Consider the following 14102-nt stretch of genomic DNA (forward strand, 5'->3'; position numbering starts at 1 on the left):
GATTCAAACCCAAGCCCATCTGAGTGCAGAGCCTGTGTTGTTATCACTGTGGAACTATGAAGCACCCTTTTGGTATTGGGCTTTGCGCTACCAATAGAGACGATGTGGAAGAAAACAAGCTTGCTTCCCTCATTTCCCTCAGCGTCAAGTGAAACACGCAGGCCTGAACAGACCTTCGGTAGCAGCAGCTGAGGAAGAAAGCAAAGGCAGCATCACCACTCTCTCTCTGCTGCTACAGTCACCCTGAGCCAGGGACCTGCAATTGTTGGCATCTGACCTCCTTCTGGCCCTGACGGTTCTTTGTGATTTCAGTTCTCTGCCTCATGGCCCAGGAAAGTTCTGCTAATCTTCCAGGGGCCACCTCCTCTGGGAATCTCGCCTGGCCCTCCCAGTATGAGTGTTCAAAACAGACACTTGGGCCCTATTATAATTTGTCAGAGGTAATGATCTGGCCCTACGTACTTGGGTTCTCTAAGGGCAGGGCCTGGGCCTCCTTCCCTTCTTTTTTGGAAATCTGCACAGGAAATGTCAGTAAAATCTCACCTGCTATTGTAACTTGGAGGCCTCACAGACTACTGCTGGTTTCAGCTGGCTAGGAGAGTAACTGGAACCTTCCCTGATGCCCGGCTGGGTGGTCCTGCCTAGGAGCTTGTCCCCTCTGCTCTGGGATGGAGAAGGATCCCGCTGAGGCTTGTGGTACAGGTGGCATGGCCAGAAACCAAGTGGACTCTCAAGAGCTTGCTACCCAGAACTGTTTGGCAAGAGAGCTGGGCTGGCAGGTGGCAGGGTGGGGGCCTGGGCCCCAGGGGGGCAGTGGGCTGGCCTGTGGTCTCCCCTGAAGGAGTGGGGTGTCTATCAAGAGTCCAGTCAGAACGCATTAGCTCTGTGACACAGATCTCATTAGTGCCCATGAGAGGTGTCACTGCGGGAGAATCGTCGGCTCAGGGAGACGCTATTACCAAAAGGAAGAAAGGACAGTGACAGCCTTTTCTCTGCCGCCTCTGCCGCCACGCTCACTGGGCTGCCCGCCCTCCTCCTCGTTGGGGGGGGGGGGGGTGGGGTGGGGGGGGTGCTGGCTAATGAGCTCGTCTGCAGTACAGCTTTGCCTTCCCTCCTTGAAGTTTCCCGGGTCCCTCTGAAGACCTCGGGCCCAGGATTAGCACACACCAAACACCAGCCCCCCTCTTGCCCAGCAGGGAGTTCCTTCTGATCACCCTATTCCTGCTGCCATAGGCAAGGAAAGGGGGTGGTACCAAGATAGAGCCACTGTGGCCTGGGGGAGGGGGCCTTGCACCTCTGGGAAGCCTCAAGCCCCTCTGCATCCCTTGACAGAGTGACCATGTCCACCTCTCTGCAGAGGGTTCTTGCTTCCCAGAGCTGCAGTCTTCTCCTCCCATCCCCTTTCTCCATGACATCTAGCCCGGCAGTGTCCCCATTCCTGTGGGGGACCCCCACTCAAGGCAAGGAAGAATGTGAGGACTTTGGCTGAGGGTTTAGGAGGTAGCATTTAGATCTGATAGGATGTGGGACTTTCTGGCTCAACTAGAGAGCCTCAGAATCAGTGAGATTCATGAAGTCTTCTGGGCTTCAGATGACCTGAGTGGTGATGCATTGATGTGAGGCCTCTACAGACCTTGATGTCCTTCCAGAGAGGTACCTTGCCTGCTTCCCCCAGCTTTGGCCACCTTCAGGGCTGGGAGGGGAGGAGTCAGCCCAGCTGCCTTGTGGGGAAGGGCAGAGCACAGTACTACTGTACACTACTGCCCCCTCCCATCCAGTTCTTTCTGGTGTGGCCCTAAGAAAGTGAGAAGCTAGGGAGATGGATGGTCATGAGAAGGGTTAACTCTCCCATCATTGACAGGGTCTGCACTGGCCTGCCTGGATAGTGCCTGGGGAGAGGGTGCTGGCTCCTTCCTTCCTGAGCTGACCCCCTTGGAGCCCCAGAGACATCTGAGGAATTGGTTCTTGCCAGACACCAGACTCTTCTTCAGTAGCAACCATAGATGGAAGAATGGCTAGATGGATGGGTGAGTTGATGGACTAGATGGGTGGGTGAGTTGATGGACAGATGGATGGAAGAAGGTTCTCCTGTATGTATGTATGTATGTATGTATGTATGTATGTATGTATGTGTTATGTGTGTTTGATTCTTTAGGAAGTACAATCTTTGTTTCCCCACCTTCCTAGCCCCAGGCCCCGGCCTCGCCTCCCCTTGTCTCTCTCTCTATCTCCTGTCAAACCATCACAGACTTAAATGACAAAGAAATCAGAAAGACAGATCAATGCCGGCCAAATTAGCACTTGCAGATAGACTGTGCGGGGATGTCAGCGCCCTGACCCCTGGTGATCTTGCAGCCTCCGCTGCTGATATTATGCAAATTGCATCCATCTGGCAGGACCAGCGTGCTGGCTGCTCCTGCTCAGAGGAGTAATGGGCTGGGGGTGGGTGGGAGTGTTAGAGCAAGAGTCAGTGAAGTGTGTGCACGTGTGTGCATGTGTGAGCATGTGTTTGAGTGTGTGTGAGGGCGTGCGGTGCCCACCAAGCACTGGGCGGTGATTGAGTGATTGACAGGGCAGATAAGGGACTGCATTGGATTCCTGTGGGCTGGGGGATTAGGAGCAGCCACAGATGGGAGATAACCGGACTTCATTTCAGTTTATTTTCCTCCTTATCCCCTCTCCCCACCTTCACTCCCCGAAAACACAATATCTGTAGTTTGTGTTTTCATCAATATTTGCAAGTCATTACCACTGGTTTAAGGTGAGAGACAATGTCAGGGCCCAGACCAGGCCAGCCCCTCCCCCAGTTCCTGGTACCCTGAGAATCAATCCCTAGAGTGGCACAGACAGCTTTCACTCCAGTGGCATTCACAGCAGCCCCTCCTTTCAGGCCCACAGTACTCATGGGACAATCCACACTTCATGGGCCAGCCCTGCTGACCTACCCCATCTGACCTAATGCCAACTGACATTCCTTAAGCTGGGCCCTGCCCTTCCACCTGCAGCTACTGTGGGACATCCCTCCCTATGCTTTGGCTCCAGCATAGGTGCTCTGTCCTCAGTATTAGCTGTGCCCCCTGGGGCTGCCCCTACCCTTCTGCAGGGTTCTGGACCCTTCCTCTTAGCTCCTCCCATCCTGGACACTACTGACCAGGCCTAGGCCCCACTGGGCAAAGTGGGGCCTGTGGCCTGCAGAGAGGGGAATTTGTTTGGTCTGGTCTGAATCACACCAGTGTCATTCTACGTTTGCTGAGGGCCAGGTATTAGTACAGAGGGCTTTATATCTGTTCTCTCATTGAATTCTCAAACCCCGTGATAAGGGCTGTCATCTCTACTGGATGTGAGGAAACTGAGGGTCCAGAAGGTTGTCATGACCGATTGCTGCTCAGCAAGGAAGTGAGAGAGCAGGAATTTGAACATATCTCTCCTAGTCTAGGGTTGGAGTTCTTCACCACCATGAGTACTGCTTTCCTTCCATTCCACCAGCTGCAGACACGCGACATGTCACCACGCCTGGATCCATTTAAGAGAGCCATCCTTGTGCCGTAGGCAGAGAAGTTCATTCAGCTACTAGCCTGTGAACACAGACCCTGACTCAGACCTCCTACTAGGCTAAACCAGCCCAAGCCAGGCTGAACCAGGCCAAAGGGGACTGGAATCAAATAGGCCCTGCTCTCAGGAGCTGTGTGTCTGAGACAGTTGGGCTGTAGCAAGGACACACAGAGGACAGAATGTACCCAGCAGCTGAGCCAGCGCAGAAGTGTGTCCCAGCACACGGCCTCCAGGCCCATGTAGCTCAAGGAGGGGCTGGTGTAGCCCAAGCCAGCCTGCTGTGGTGGCTGAGGGTATAGCTGTCCCAGAGGCCCCTCCAAAACTGGGTCCCTGCTGTACCCTCCCACCAGGCAGGGCTGGGAGCTGGGAGTGCTGGAGACATGTCCAGGGACACGTGTGAAAGGGGAGCTTGTCCTAATGAGGAGAACATGGCTGCTAGTTAGGCAAGGGGCGGGCGGGGAGCCGCAGAGCTGATTGAAGGCAGGGGCAGGGGTCAGACAATTAGGCCCAGATCCTGCCGTTTGATGTGAGTTCTGAGGCCTCAAAGCCTCCCTTCAGCCGGCTCCCTCCACTCCCTCCTCTCCCTCCTCTTTCCTTTCTTCTGCCCAAAGACAGGAAGGATGGAAACGCTTACACTCACTGTTACTATTATTAAACCCTGCGGCAGGCCAGCCAGACCCCAGGATTCCTGCCCACAGGGGGCACCCCAGGCCCCCAGGAGGTTCCTTGGGCCCCAGAGGGAACGTCTGGCAAGAGGCCAAGGCCAGGCCAGCTGAGCCCCAGGGCAGGGTAACCCTGCCCCTCTTGCTTCTGAGGCAGGAGAGTGAATGCGGCCTCCCAGCAGGAATTTGGGCTCTGGACTCTGGGCTCTCGGGGCCATATCCCAGGCCTGCATTAACCATCACCTCCTGCAGCCGCTTAGTTCTTTTCTATCCTGGCCTGGGGCTGAGGGTTGAGGGTGTGATTCATTCACACTCATATCCCATCACACAGTGATCTGCAGCAGTCACATCAAGACCTTTTGCCACAAGATGGAGATAACGCAGAGTCTTGCAGCCCCACAGCAGTGTCACACACCCCAGAGCAGACCCCCACACCAGATATCATAGCCACACATACCATCACAGGCCATACCATCACAGGCCATACCCACAGGGTCTTGCACATAAGCACCTACTGTCCCCTGCCACAGGGCCCTGAGTTCTTAAGCCCCTCTCCCAGAATAGCTAAGAATAGCAGTTAGATCTTATGTCCAGGGCTGGGGTTTACCAGGCCCCTTCCAGTCTCCCACCCTAGGAAATAAGCCTAGAGAGTTGGTAGTGACCAGGGAGTGGGAGGAAGCTGGATTGGGGGGGGGGAGGGGGCAGCAGTGGGGAGAGGGAGGGTGGGAGCAGAGATAAATGTTAGCTCATTTCTTCCGTAATTAGTTACTCCCTCATCCCCGCGTTGTAATTGTGAACAAGCTGTAATGTTTAATTAGTCTGTAAATGAAACCCCAATTTCATAATGGCCTGGCTGACAGGGCTAAGTGAGCAGGGGAGGAGGAGGAGGGGACTCTTCCTCCCCTCCTCCTGCAGGGTAGATGCAGGCTGTGGGATCACTTCCTTTTCCTTTCAGCCCCAGTCTGGCCTCTGTGGGGGGAGGCTATGTGATGGGGTTCAGTCCTATACTCTCGCTGTGAATATCCCTTCCATGGGCCCATCTTACCAGAGGAAGGGGAGAGGAGGCTCTCAGGCATCCTTCCTGCCTCCCCGTCACTCTTGGGTTGGGATAGGACAGTCAGCCCAACCCAGATGCTTCTGGTGGGAGAAGCTGACTCCGGTGGCCAGGCCTTGTGATCTCCGCAACGATGATGCTTCTTCCCTAAAGGCCTTTGCTTGGAACCTGGCACCTCAAGATCTGGCCCTATACACCGAAAGGAGCCGGTGATTGGTTTAGGCCCCTCCCCGACCTGTCCCGTCCCACTGCTAGGCGGGATCTAGCGCTGCGCTGACACCCAGGCCGGCCCTTACTCTCTGCAGGGATTATCACTGCAGCCTGCGATAAACCGGAGCTGCCGCAGGGGGGAGCCCCTGGCCCCGCGGCTGCCTCATTGGTCTCTCCCTGTCTCCCCCACAACATCCTCATTGCCTGCACACGCCCCCGCCCCGCCTGCCGCAGCCATAAATCTCAATTTACAAGGGTGGCTCTGGTGGGGGAGGGAGGCAGCACCGCTAATGATGGCTCCTCAGCCGGATTTTTCATGTTGCACAGTCATAAATTTTTAAGAACAGCATGGGCAGCACGTTAGCGAGTTATCGAGGCTGCCTCCGTGCTGGCTGCCTGGCTCCAAGAGAGAAGAGCAGAGGCCGCGTAGGGCCGAGGAGGTATTCTGGGGCAGGGGTGAGGCAGGGCACCCAGAGGAGTCTAAGGCCAGGGTAAGACAGGGCCAAGCAGACGGGCTAGGGCTACAGTGAGCCTGTGCACAGGACAAGGTAGTGCTGCCGGCCGCCGGGAGCCAAGGCCAGGCACGTGGGTGGGATCAGGCACGTGGGCATGCAGACCGTGGCCTTCGGGAGCCCCTGATGGATGCCTCTGCTCCAAGACTTGACACCATGATGTACAGGGAGCCTGGAGACATATGGATTTTCAAAGTGGCCACTTTGAATAGAATTACAAACCCTGAGCATGTGCACAGTGAGGCCTCTGCCCTGGCAGAGCTGCACCTAGTTCATAAACCAGGTGCCTTTTAGGATTGTTCTAGAGAGCTAGGGTGCCTGGGGAAATACCCACAGAGGGAGCATATCTTGATATGCTGGAGCCTGGAGCTGGGCTGACCTCATTCAGTGTAAGGCTCATGCCTTCAAGGTTGAGTGGTACTAGGTAAGTCATTCACTATGGGATGTTTCTTCCTCTTGAAAATGGGGTTGATGCTGGCCTCTGTCAGGCTCACTGGAAGCAAGAACTGTAAAATCTTTGGCCCATATTTGCTCCTTCATCTATTTAAATTTCTAGAAAAGTTTCTGAGTGAAGTGTCTGGGAAAGAGATCATTGTGGGAGATGATGGAGCCTTCCCTGTGTTCAGTCATTCATTCAGAAAATGTTTGCTGAGGTCTTCTGGGTGCCCAGGCCAGTACCAGGGCTTCAGAGGTGAGAGATGCTCCTTCGTGGGAGGTGAAGTGAGCACTTTTGGCTGAGGCACGTCAATGTTGCCAGCCGTGTTCCTGGTTCTACCATAGGGTTGAGGTGCCAGATCCAGCCCTGTTCTTCCATGGAAGCACCTAAGCCTTCAGGATGCTGAGAAGCTCACGCAGGTCTTCTCACAAGTCCCCAGGCCAGGCGCTCCCCTGAGTCCCCTGACCAGCCCATTTGAGGGTTAATGCCCTTGACTACCTCAAGGGTGGGCAAGAAGAGCAAGTAGGACTCCTGGAGTCCCTGGAGGAGGTGGGCCTAGCACGAGGGACAGCCTTAGAAGGCCACAAGCACAAGATCAAGAAATCACCAGGTGCTCAAGTCGGCAGAGGTAGTGGGAGTGTGTGTTTTGGAGGTGGTGAGTGAAAATCCTGTGTTCAGGAGGGCTCCATGGTGACCCATCAGGACAGCTTGATCATTTTGGCGGAAGAGTGTCCCCACTCTGAGCCTTGTCAGCTTAGGGGGAGTCCCTGTCTACTTGGGCACAGACTCACAGCCTCTGTCCTCTGCTGCCCTCTCCTGCCCCCCTTAAGCCACTCTCCTCCTGCTCCCCACACTCCACGCCCTTCCCTCATCTCTTGGAACCTGCCACACCTTCTTTTACCTTATTGCCTTCCCATGTGGCTTTATTTTCCCCCAGAGCCCCATATTTCCACCCCACAACCTAATTAACTCTTCCTCATCCCTCAGAGCTCAGCTTAAAGTTTGCTTCCTCAGGAATGCTTTCCCTGACTCCTAGACTTGATCAAGTCCCCCTTTCCCCGTGTACTTTTTCTCAGCACCCTGCTCTCCCCATTTGTAGCATTTAATCACAATTGTAATTAAGAAATTATTTGTTTGAAAGTTGTTTAATGCCTGTCTCCCTCACTAGATTGTAAGTTCCCTGAGGGCAAGAAATGTCTGTTTCATTTGGCTTATATCCCCAAAGCGTAGCACAGTGTCTGACACGTGTAGGCAGATAGTAAATAAAATATGCTCTTTGAATTGAGTTAAATTGAGTTGAGATGGCCCTGGCCCACCCCTGGGTGCCAGGGCAGGGGGAGGCAGCTAGGGAAGTGCCTGGAGCTGAGGTGGTTCCCATTAGTCCTCATGATTAATTCACAGCCACACTGTGATAGAGTGGGCTTGTCCCCAGTCAGCGCCTCCGCTGGGGCCCACCTGTTAGCGACAAACAAACAAAGGGGATAAATAATGCATTGGGAGCTGAGCCAGGCAAGGCGGTGGTATTGAAATTAATAGGGATTAGCTGAGCAGCTTGAGGATGAAATATTTACCAGGTGGGACACGGCTTAGGGAGGGCATCCCCCCTTCCCAGAGTCCCTAGGCATAGCTAGGCCTTTCTCCAGGGCATCACTGGCTAGGACTGGGGCGCCCCAGCACCACCACTGCCACCCTTGGCTGCCTGGGTTTGCAGGACAGGCTGGCCAGACAGATGAGAGCTCAGGTCCTAGCCAGTCTCCTGGCACAGTGAAGTCCTGGGGACACCAAGATGCTAGAAGTGAACGGAGGTGGGGAAGGGCCTGAAACCTTCAGGGCTTTGGAAGCTGGAGACAAAGACCATGACAGGGTTTCAGGGCCTGGGCATGTCAAGGCTTTGGGTGGCAAATGTCAGGGCTGGAGTAGGTTTGCCTGTGATCTTGCCCCTCTTTCTTTTCCTCTAGTCCTTCCTTTCTTCTTTTCAGTATGTATTTCTTGAGTGTCTCTGTGGATAACATCTGTGCCCTCAAAGAGTTCATGGTCTAGCAGGAGGTGAAGGAGAGGCAGTTACGATAGGCGGAGAATTGGCTGCTGTGGGAGCACACAGAAGAGGTTCCTAACACAAAGGCGGGATGGGGGGAAGGCACCTAGAGGAAGCACTAGCAAGCCTGGGTCCTGAGAGGTGAAGGCAATGAGCCAGGTGAGAAGTGAGGACTTGAAAACTCAAGGTGCAAATGAGCCTGAATTTGGCTGTACAACAGGGGAGTGGGACTGATGAGACCAGAGATGTAAACAGGTCCAGAACTCAGACTTTTATAAAGGGGTTTGGATGCATTGGGAGCTGAGTCAGGCAAGGTGGCAATATTGAACTTAATGGGGATTAGCTGAGCAGTCCTGAGAGCGGTGAGGAGCCACTGGAAGTGGTGCTGGTGGTGGTGGTTTTAATTTTTGACTCTTAAACTTTTTACTTTGAATTAATTTTACATTTGTAGGAAAGTTTCTATGTATCCCTTACCCAGCTTTCCCTCATGTTAACATCTTACATAATCACAATACAGTTATCAGTACCAGAAAATTAACATTGGTACTGTGCTACATTAAAGGGCCTCTTAGGCCGGGTATGGTGGCACACACGTGTAATCCCAGCTACTTGGGAGGCTGAGGCATGGGAATCGGCTGAACCTGGGAGGCGGAGATGCAGTGAGCTGAGATCACGCCACTGCACTCCAGCCTGGGCAACAGAAAGAAACCCTGTCTCAAAAGCCTTATTTTAATTTCACCAGTGTTTCCATTAATGTTCTTTTTCTGCTCCAGGTTCATTGAAGGGTATGTTGTTGTTATTGTTGCTGTTGCTGTTTTTTGAGACAGAGTCTCATTCTGTTGCCCGGGCTAGAGTGCAGTGATGTGATCTCGGCTCACTGCAACCTCCGCCTCCTGGGTTCAAGCGATTGTTCTGCCTCAGCCTCCCGAGTAGCTGGGATTACAGGTGACACCACGCCCAGCTAATTTTTTGTATTTTTAGTAGAGATGGGGTTTCGCCATGTTGGCCAGGCTGGTCTCGAACTCCTGATCTCGTGATTTGCCCACCTCAGCCTCCCAAAGTGCTGGGATTACAGCGTGAGCCACCACGCCCAGCCCGGGTTTTAAGACAGGGAGTGAAATGACCAGATTGGTGGTTTAAAAGGACACCATGGAAGAAAGATTGGCAGGGGCACTGCCGTTACCTAGATGGGAGATGATGGTGGCCTGGACCAGGATGTTGGTAATGGGAACATGGGCTTAGAAATTATTGAAAAATATATGGTAATTAAAGCTCCTAGAAATTATTGGAAAATATATGGTAATTAAAGCTCCAGGAGGGGATAAGTTTGCCCACGGAGAGAGAGTGAGAAGGGAAGAGACCAATGACAGTTCTGAGCAACATCCATATCTACGAGGTGATCAAAAGAAAGGGAGTGTCCAAAGGAACCAAGGAGAATTGCATGAAAAGTGAGAGTGGGTCACTGAAGCCTAGGGAAGAGAGCTTCAAGGAGTGGATTGTTCACCAATTGTCTATCAATCAAAACCTGAAAAGCTTCATCCTCATGAGTCATAGGGATCATTAGAGAAAGCAGTGTTGGTAGAGCAGTGATCAGATCGCAAGGTAGGAGATGAGGAAATAAGATCTTGAGTGTAAACAACTCTGAAGTTTGCCTCTAAAAGGGAGGAGAGATTGGGTACTAGCCAATGGAAAAGGGAGTTAAAGGGAGACTTGTTTACTCCCAAGATGGGAGAGAATTAATATATTTACATGCTAATGTGAAGGAACCAATGCAGAAGAAAAAAGTGAAGCTGTATCAGTGGAAATAGGAGTACTCAATAATGTGTGGACCCTGAAAAGGCCTGGATTCTGGGTTGGACCCTACCCAGCTGGAGTGGAGGGATGGGCTTAGAAAGTGACATCAGGCAATTAGCTGGGCGTGGTGGCAAGAGCCTGTAGTCCCAGCTACTCTGGAGGCTAAGGCAGGAGAATCGCTTGAACCCGGGAGGCAGAGGTTGCAGTGAGCCGAGACCGTACCATTGCACTCCAGCCTGGGCGACAGAGTGAAACTCCATCTCAAAAAAAAAAAAAAAAAGAAAGTGACATCAGGCTTGGCCCTCTCTTGTGACAGGAGGAGAGGACTGGGGCAAACTCAGGAGAGTGGCTTCTGTGTGGCTCCTGTGGAGTAGGAGATAAGATTGTTTGCATGGGTGAGGGGTTTGGGGTGATGTTGAGGGCAGGGGATTTGAGATTTGTGGAAAGTAGAGAAACTTGAAATTGTCACTAGGGGTGAAGGGAGAGAGAGTGCACACTGATCAGGAACACTGGAGATTGGCTGGGCAGTTTTATATACCCAGCTGAGGCTGATGACTCTGATTTTGTAAGTGGCACTAGTCTATATGGTTGTGATTTTCTCTAGTCATACGCTCCAGGTGGCAGGCACAGAGAAGGCAGAGTCTGGGTTTTTCCAGGCAAGGGTGACAAGGAAAAGGGAATAAGAGAGTTGAGGATTGGCAAGAAAAAGACTGAAATGATGGACCATGCAATCCAGGCTCCAAAGGCAGACATGTCAGTTACGTTGCTAGGACAGAAACTATGACTTTTCCCTTCTTTTTCACTAAATAGAACCCCTGTATAATTATAGAACCGCTGTATAATAATCAGTGTGTACCTAGTTAAAAGACTACGTTTTTAGTTTTCCAGACAGCTAGGTACAGCCATGTCTCTGAGCTCTGGCCGGTGAAACAAAAGGAAATGTGTTGTCTGGGACTTGCAGGAATGATACTTAAAGGGAAACAGCTCAGCTGGGAAATACGCTATTCTTGCCTTTTCCCGTCTTCCCCCTTTCTTTTTCCTGGAATGTGGATTTGATGGTTGGAGCTCCAGGAGCTATTTTGGACTATGAAATAGTCTGAGGATTGGAAACCACATGCCGAGAATGCAGGGCAGAAAGAAAGAAGAAGTCTGAATAGTCTGATGATTTTGTGGAACTGAGGGGTGTTTAGTCAACTTATATTGCAAGCCATACTCATAGAATGCCTTTCTTAGTAAAGCTATATTTCTTCCCTCTCTGTTTTCACTGGGGTTTTAGTCTAAACTTGATTCTTTTAGCCTTTTTCCTAACATAGCCTGTGTCCTGAGATACAGCAAGAAACAATTTGATCAAATGTTTCAAGAGAGCAAAAGAAAAAAACGGTTACCAACTTCCCAGCCTGAAATAGCAGTGTCCTCTTTGTCCTTCGGCCTACCTCCTTTATTCAGTGAGTTCTATGTTGTAAGGTCCATTCCTTATGTCATTCTCCTTCCTGCCTTTACATTCTGTATCAGTTAGTATACTTTCAGCTGCAAGAAAAATAAACCCCAATTTTAAATATCTTAAATAAGGGGATTTATTATCTCACAAAAGAAATTTGGCGGTAAGGCGATCCTAAGGTCGGTTAATTCAGCATATCAGCAATGTTATCAGGGACCCAGATATGTTTCCATTTTTCTTTCATCTTCAGCATGGTCTTCATAGGCTAACTCCCCTCAAGGTTGGAAGATGGCTTCTGCAGTCCCAGACATTATGTGCAGTTACGAAAACATCCAGCAGAATATAAAGGACTATTTTTCCCTCATGCTTGTCTTCATAAGAGATAAGAAATTTTCCTTGAAGGCCTTTCAGCAAACTTACCCTCATGTCTCAGTAGCCAGAACACATGCCCATCCCTGTGCCAATGACTGGCAAGGGAGAAAGGATCACCAAAAATGACTCAGACCACAGAGGATTAATTCTGATTACTTGAAGGGGTAGTGGGCTTTGCCAGCAGAGCAGAAGCGGGTGGCTGTTGGGTACATCATCAAAAGTGAACAAGGGCCGGGACCAATGGCTCATGTCTATAATCCCAGCACTTTGGGAGGCTGGGGTAGGAGGACCAGCCTTGGTAACATAGCAAGACCCCATATGTACACACACAAAAAAAAGCCAGGCATGGTGGCATACCTGTAGTCCCAGCTGCTCGGGAGGCTGATGCAGGAGGATTGCTTGACCCCAAGAGGTCGAGACTGCGGTGAGCTATGAGCAAACCACTGCACTCCTGCCTGGGTGACAGAGTAGGGCTCTAACTCAAAGAAAAAGAAGTGGGCAAGGAAAAATGTGAATACAGGAGAGACAATATATATGGAGAGAGTAAGGGTATAAATTTTAAGGTTTCAGTGAGTGAAAAAAAAAGTATACAGACAGGTTAGGCATCCCTAATCTGAAAATCCCAATGCAGAATGCTCCAAAATTCGAAACTTTTTGACTGCCAGCATGATACCACAAGTGGAAAATTCCACACCTGACCTCATGTGATGGGTCGCCGTCAAAACTTTGTTTTATGCACAAAATTATATAAACGATTATATAAAATTACCTTCAGGGTATGTGCATAAAGTGTATAAGAAACATAAATAAATGAATTCTGTGTTTAGACTTGGATCCCCATCCCCAAGATATCTCATGTATATGCAAATATTGCACAATCTGAAAAAAATTCAAAATTCAAAACACTCCTGGTCTCCAAGCACTTTGGATAATAACCTTGTTATTGTTATTGTCAGAAACAAGGGATATTTGGATTTAATATTTCAAAGGAAGAGTAGTAGGATATTTAAAAGGTTGACTGTGTTACTGTGAAAATGGGTGGAAATTAGATACAATGGAGAAGGCCATTAGTGCTAAAGTCAAAGAATGAAGAGGCTGGCAACAAGATTTCTCAAAAGGTCAGGATATAGAGGTTGTGGCAGGCAGGTCTCTCGGGAGGGAGGTGGCCATGGTCTGGATTGATAGCATGTACTCACAAGAAAGTCTCCAGATAGTCTGCTGGCACGTGGGTCTGGGGCCGGGTCACAGGTCCTGGAACTTTCCGGCTGCCTGGGGTAGCACAGGCAAGTGGCATAACCTCTCTGTATCTCAGTGTCCTCATTTTGCAAAGAATCTGTCCTGGTAGTTCAGGCCATTCTGGAAGAGGGTAAGGCCCTGACACCTTCCTATTGAATCCACTACAGGACCCAGAAGACTGATGAGGCTGCCAGGTATGGCAGATCTGCTCAGCTGTTCTCAGTAGCCAACCCCTCCCTGGCTGGGTTCCCTTCACTTGGCTGTAGGTGATCTGGCTATAACCTGGCACTTCTAGTTGTGGCATCCCAGACCAGGAGAAAGGTGAGGCTTCCTGGCTCCTCTACCTGGATGGGGCCTTGGCTGGGATTGATATGGGGGAGGCGGGCATCCTCTGTAATGGCCAGAGCAGCCGCCCTGTTACTACGGCATATTTCACTTTTAATTCTGACATATAATGTAATGATCTTTTTTAAGGCCCGATGATATTATCTGCCTGACTAGATTATTGAGTCTTCATCATCTCCAGATAAATTTATGGCCAGGACGAGGCTCAGGATTTATCATCAGTCAATAGAGCTCGATACTCTAACAAGGCGTGTAATAAGATATACATATTTAATGATCCAAGGGGAGGAGTGCTAATGGGAGTCGCGTGAGTGGTCCATGGGGCTGGGGCTCTGCCCTAGGGTTGCCATGGCTGTGGGGACATGGATGTGGTCTTTGTCCTGTGGTCCCCAACTCTGGTCTTTCTCAGGACTGCCTCAGTCTCCTCCTTCCCAAGAGCCTGAGGAAGGGAGAGGT

General features: G+C 51.0%; 1 protein-coding gene across 21 annotated transcripts in view; it reads left to right on the forward strand.

Annotated features, from left to right (window-relative positions):
- Nucleotides 1–14102, forward strand: part of ERI3 (ERI1 exoribonuclease family member 3) — a 134323-nt gene that overhangs the window by 111492 nt on the left and 8729 nt on the right. For 8 of the 21 annotated variants that reach the window (XM_016961252.3, XM_054682295.2, XM_016961217.4 and 5 more), the window contains one exon: nucleotides 1862–2027. The exons of 12 other annotated variants lie outside the window; for them this stretch is intronic. In XM_016961252.3, the coding sequence (XP_016816741.1) occupies nucleotides 1862–2019 (158 nt within the window). In that variant the 3' untranslated portion in view covers nucleotides 2020–2027. Of the gene's footprint in view, nucleotides 1–1861; nucleotides 2028–13468; nucleotides 13623–14102 lie in introns of those variants that run through there. One more of the 21 variants, XM_063781360.1, reaches the window with a different exon arrangement.

The sequence above is a fragment of the Pan troglodytes genome, chromosome 1 (genome assembly GCF_028858775.2).
Source record: "Pan troglodytes isolate AG18354 chromosome 1, NHGRI_mPanTro3-v2.0_pri, whole genome shotgun sequence".
NCBI lineage: Eukaryota > Metazoa > Chordata > Mammalia > Primates > Hominidae > Pan > Pan troglodytes.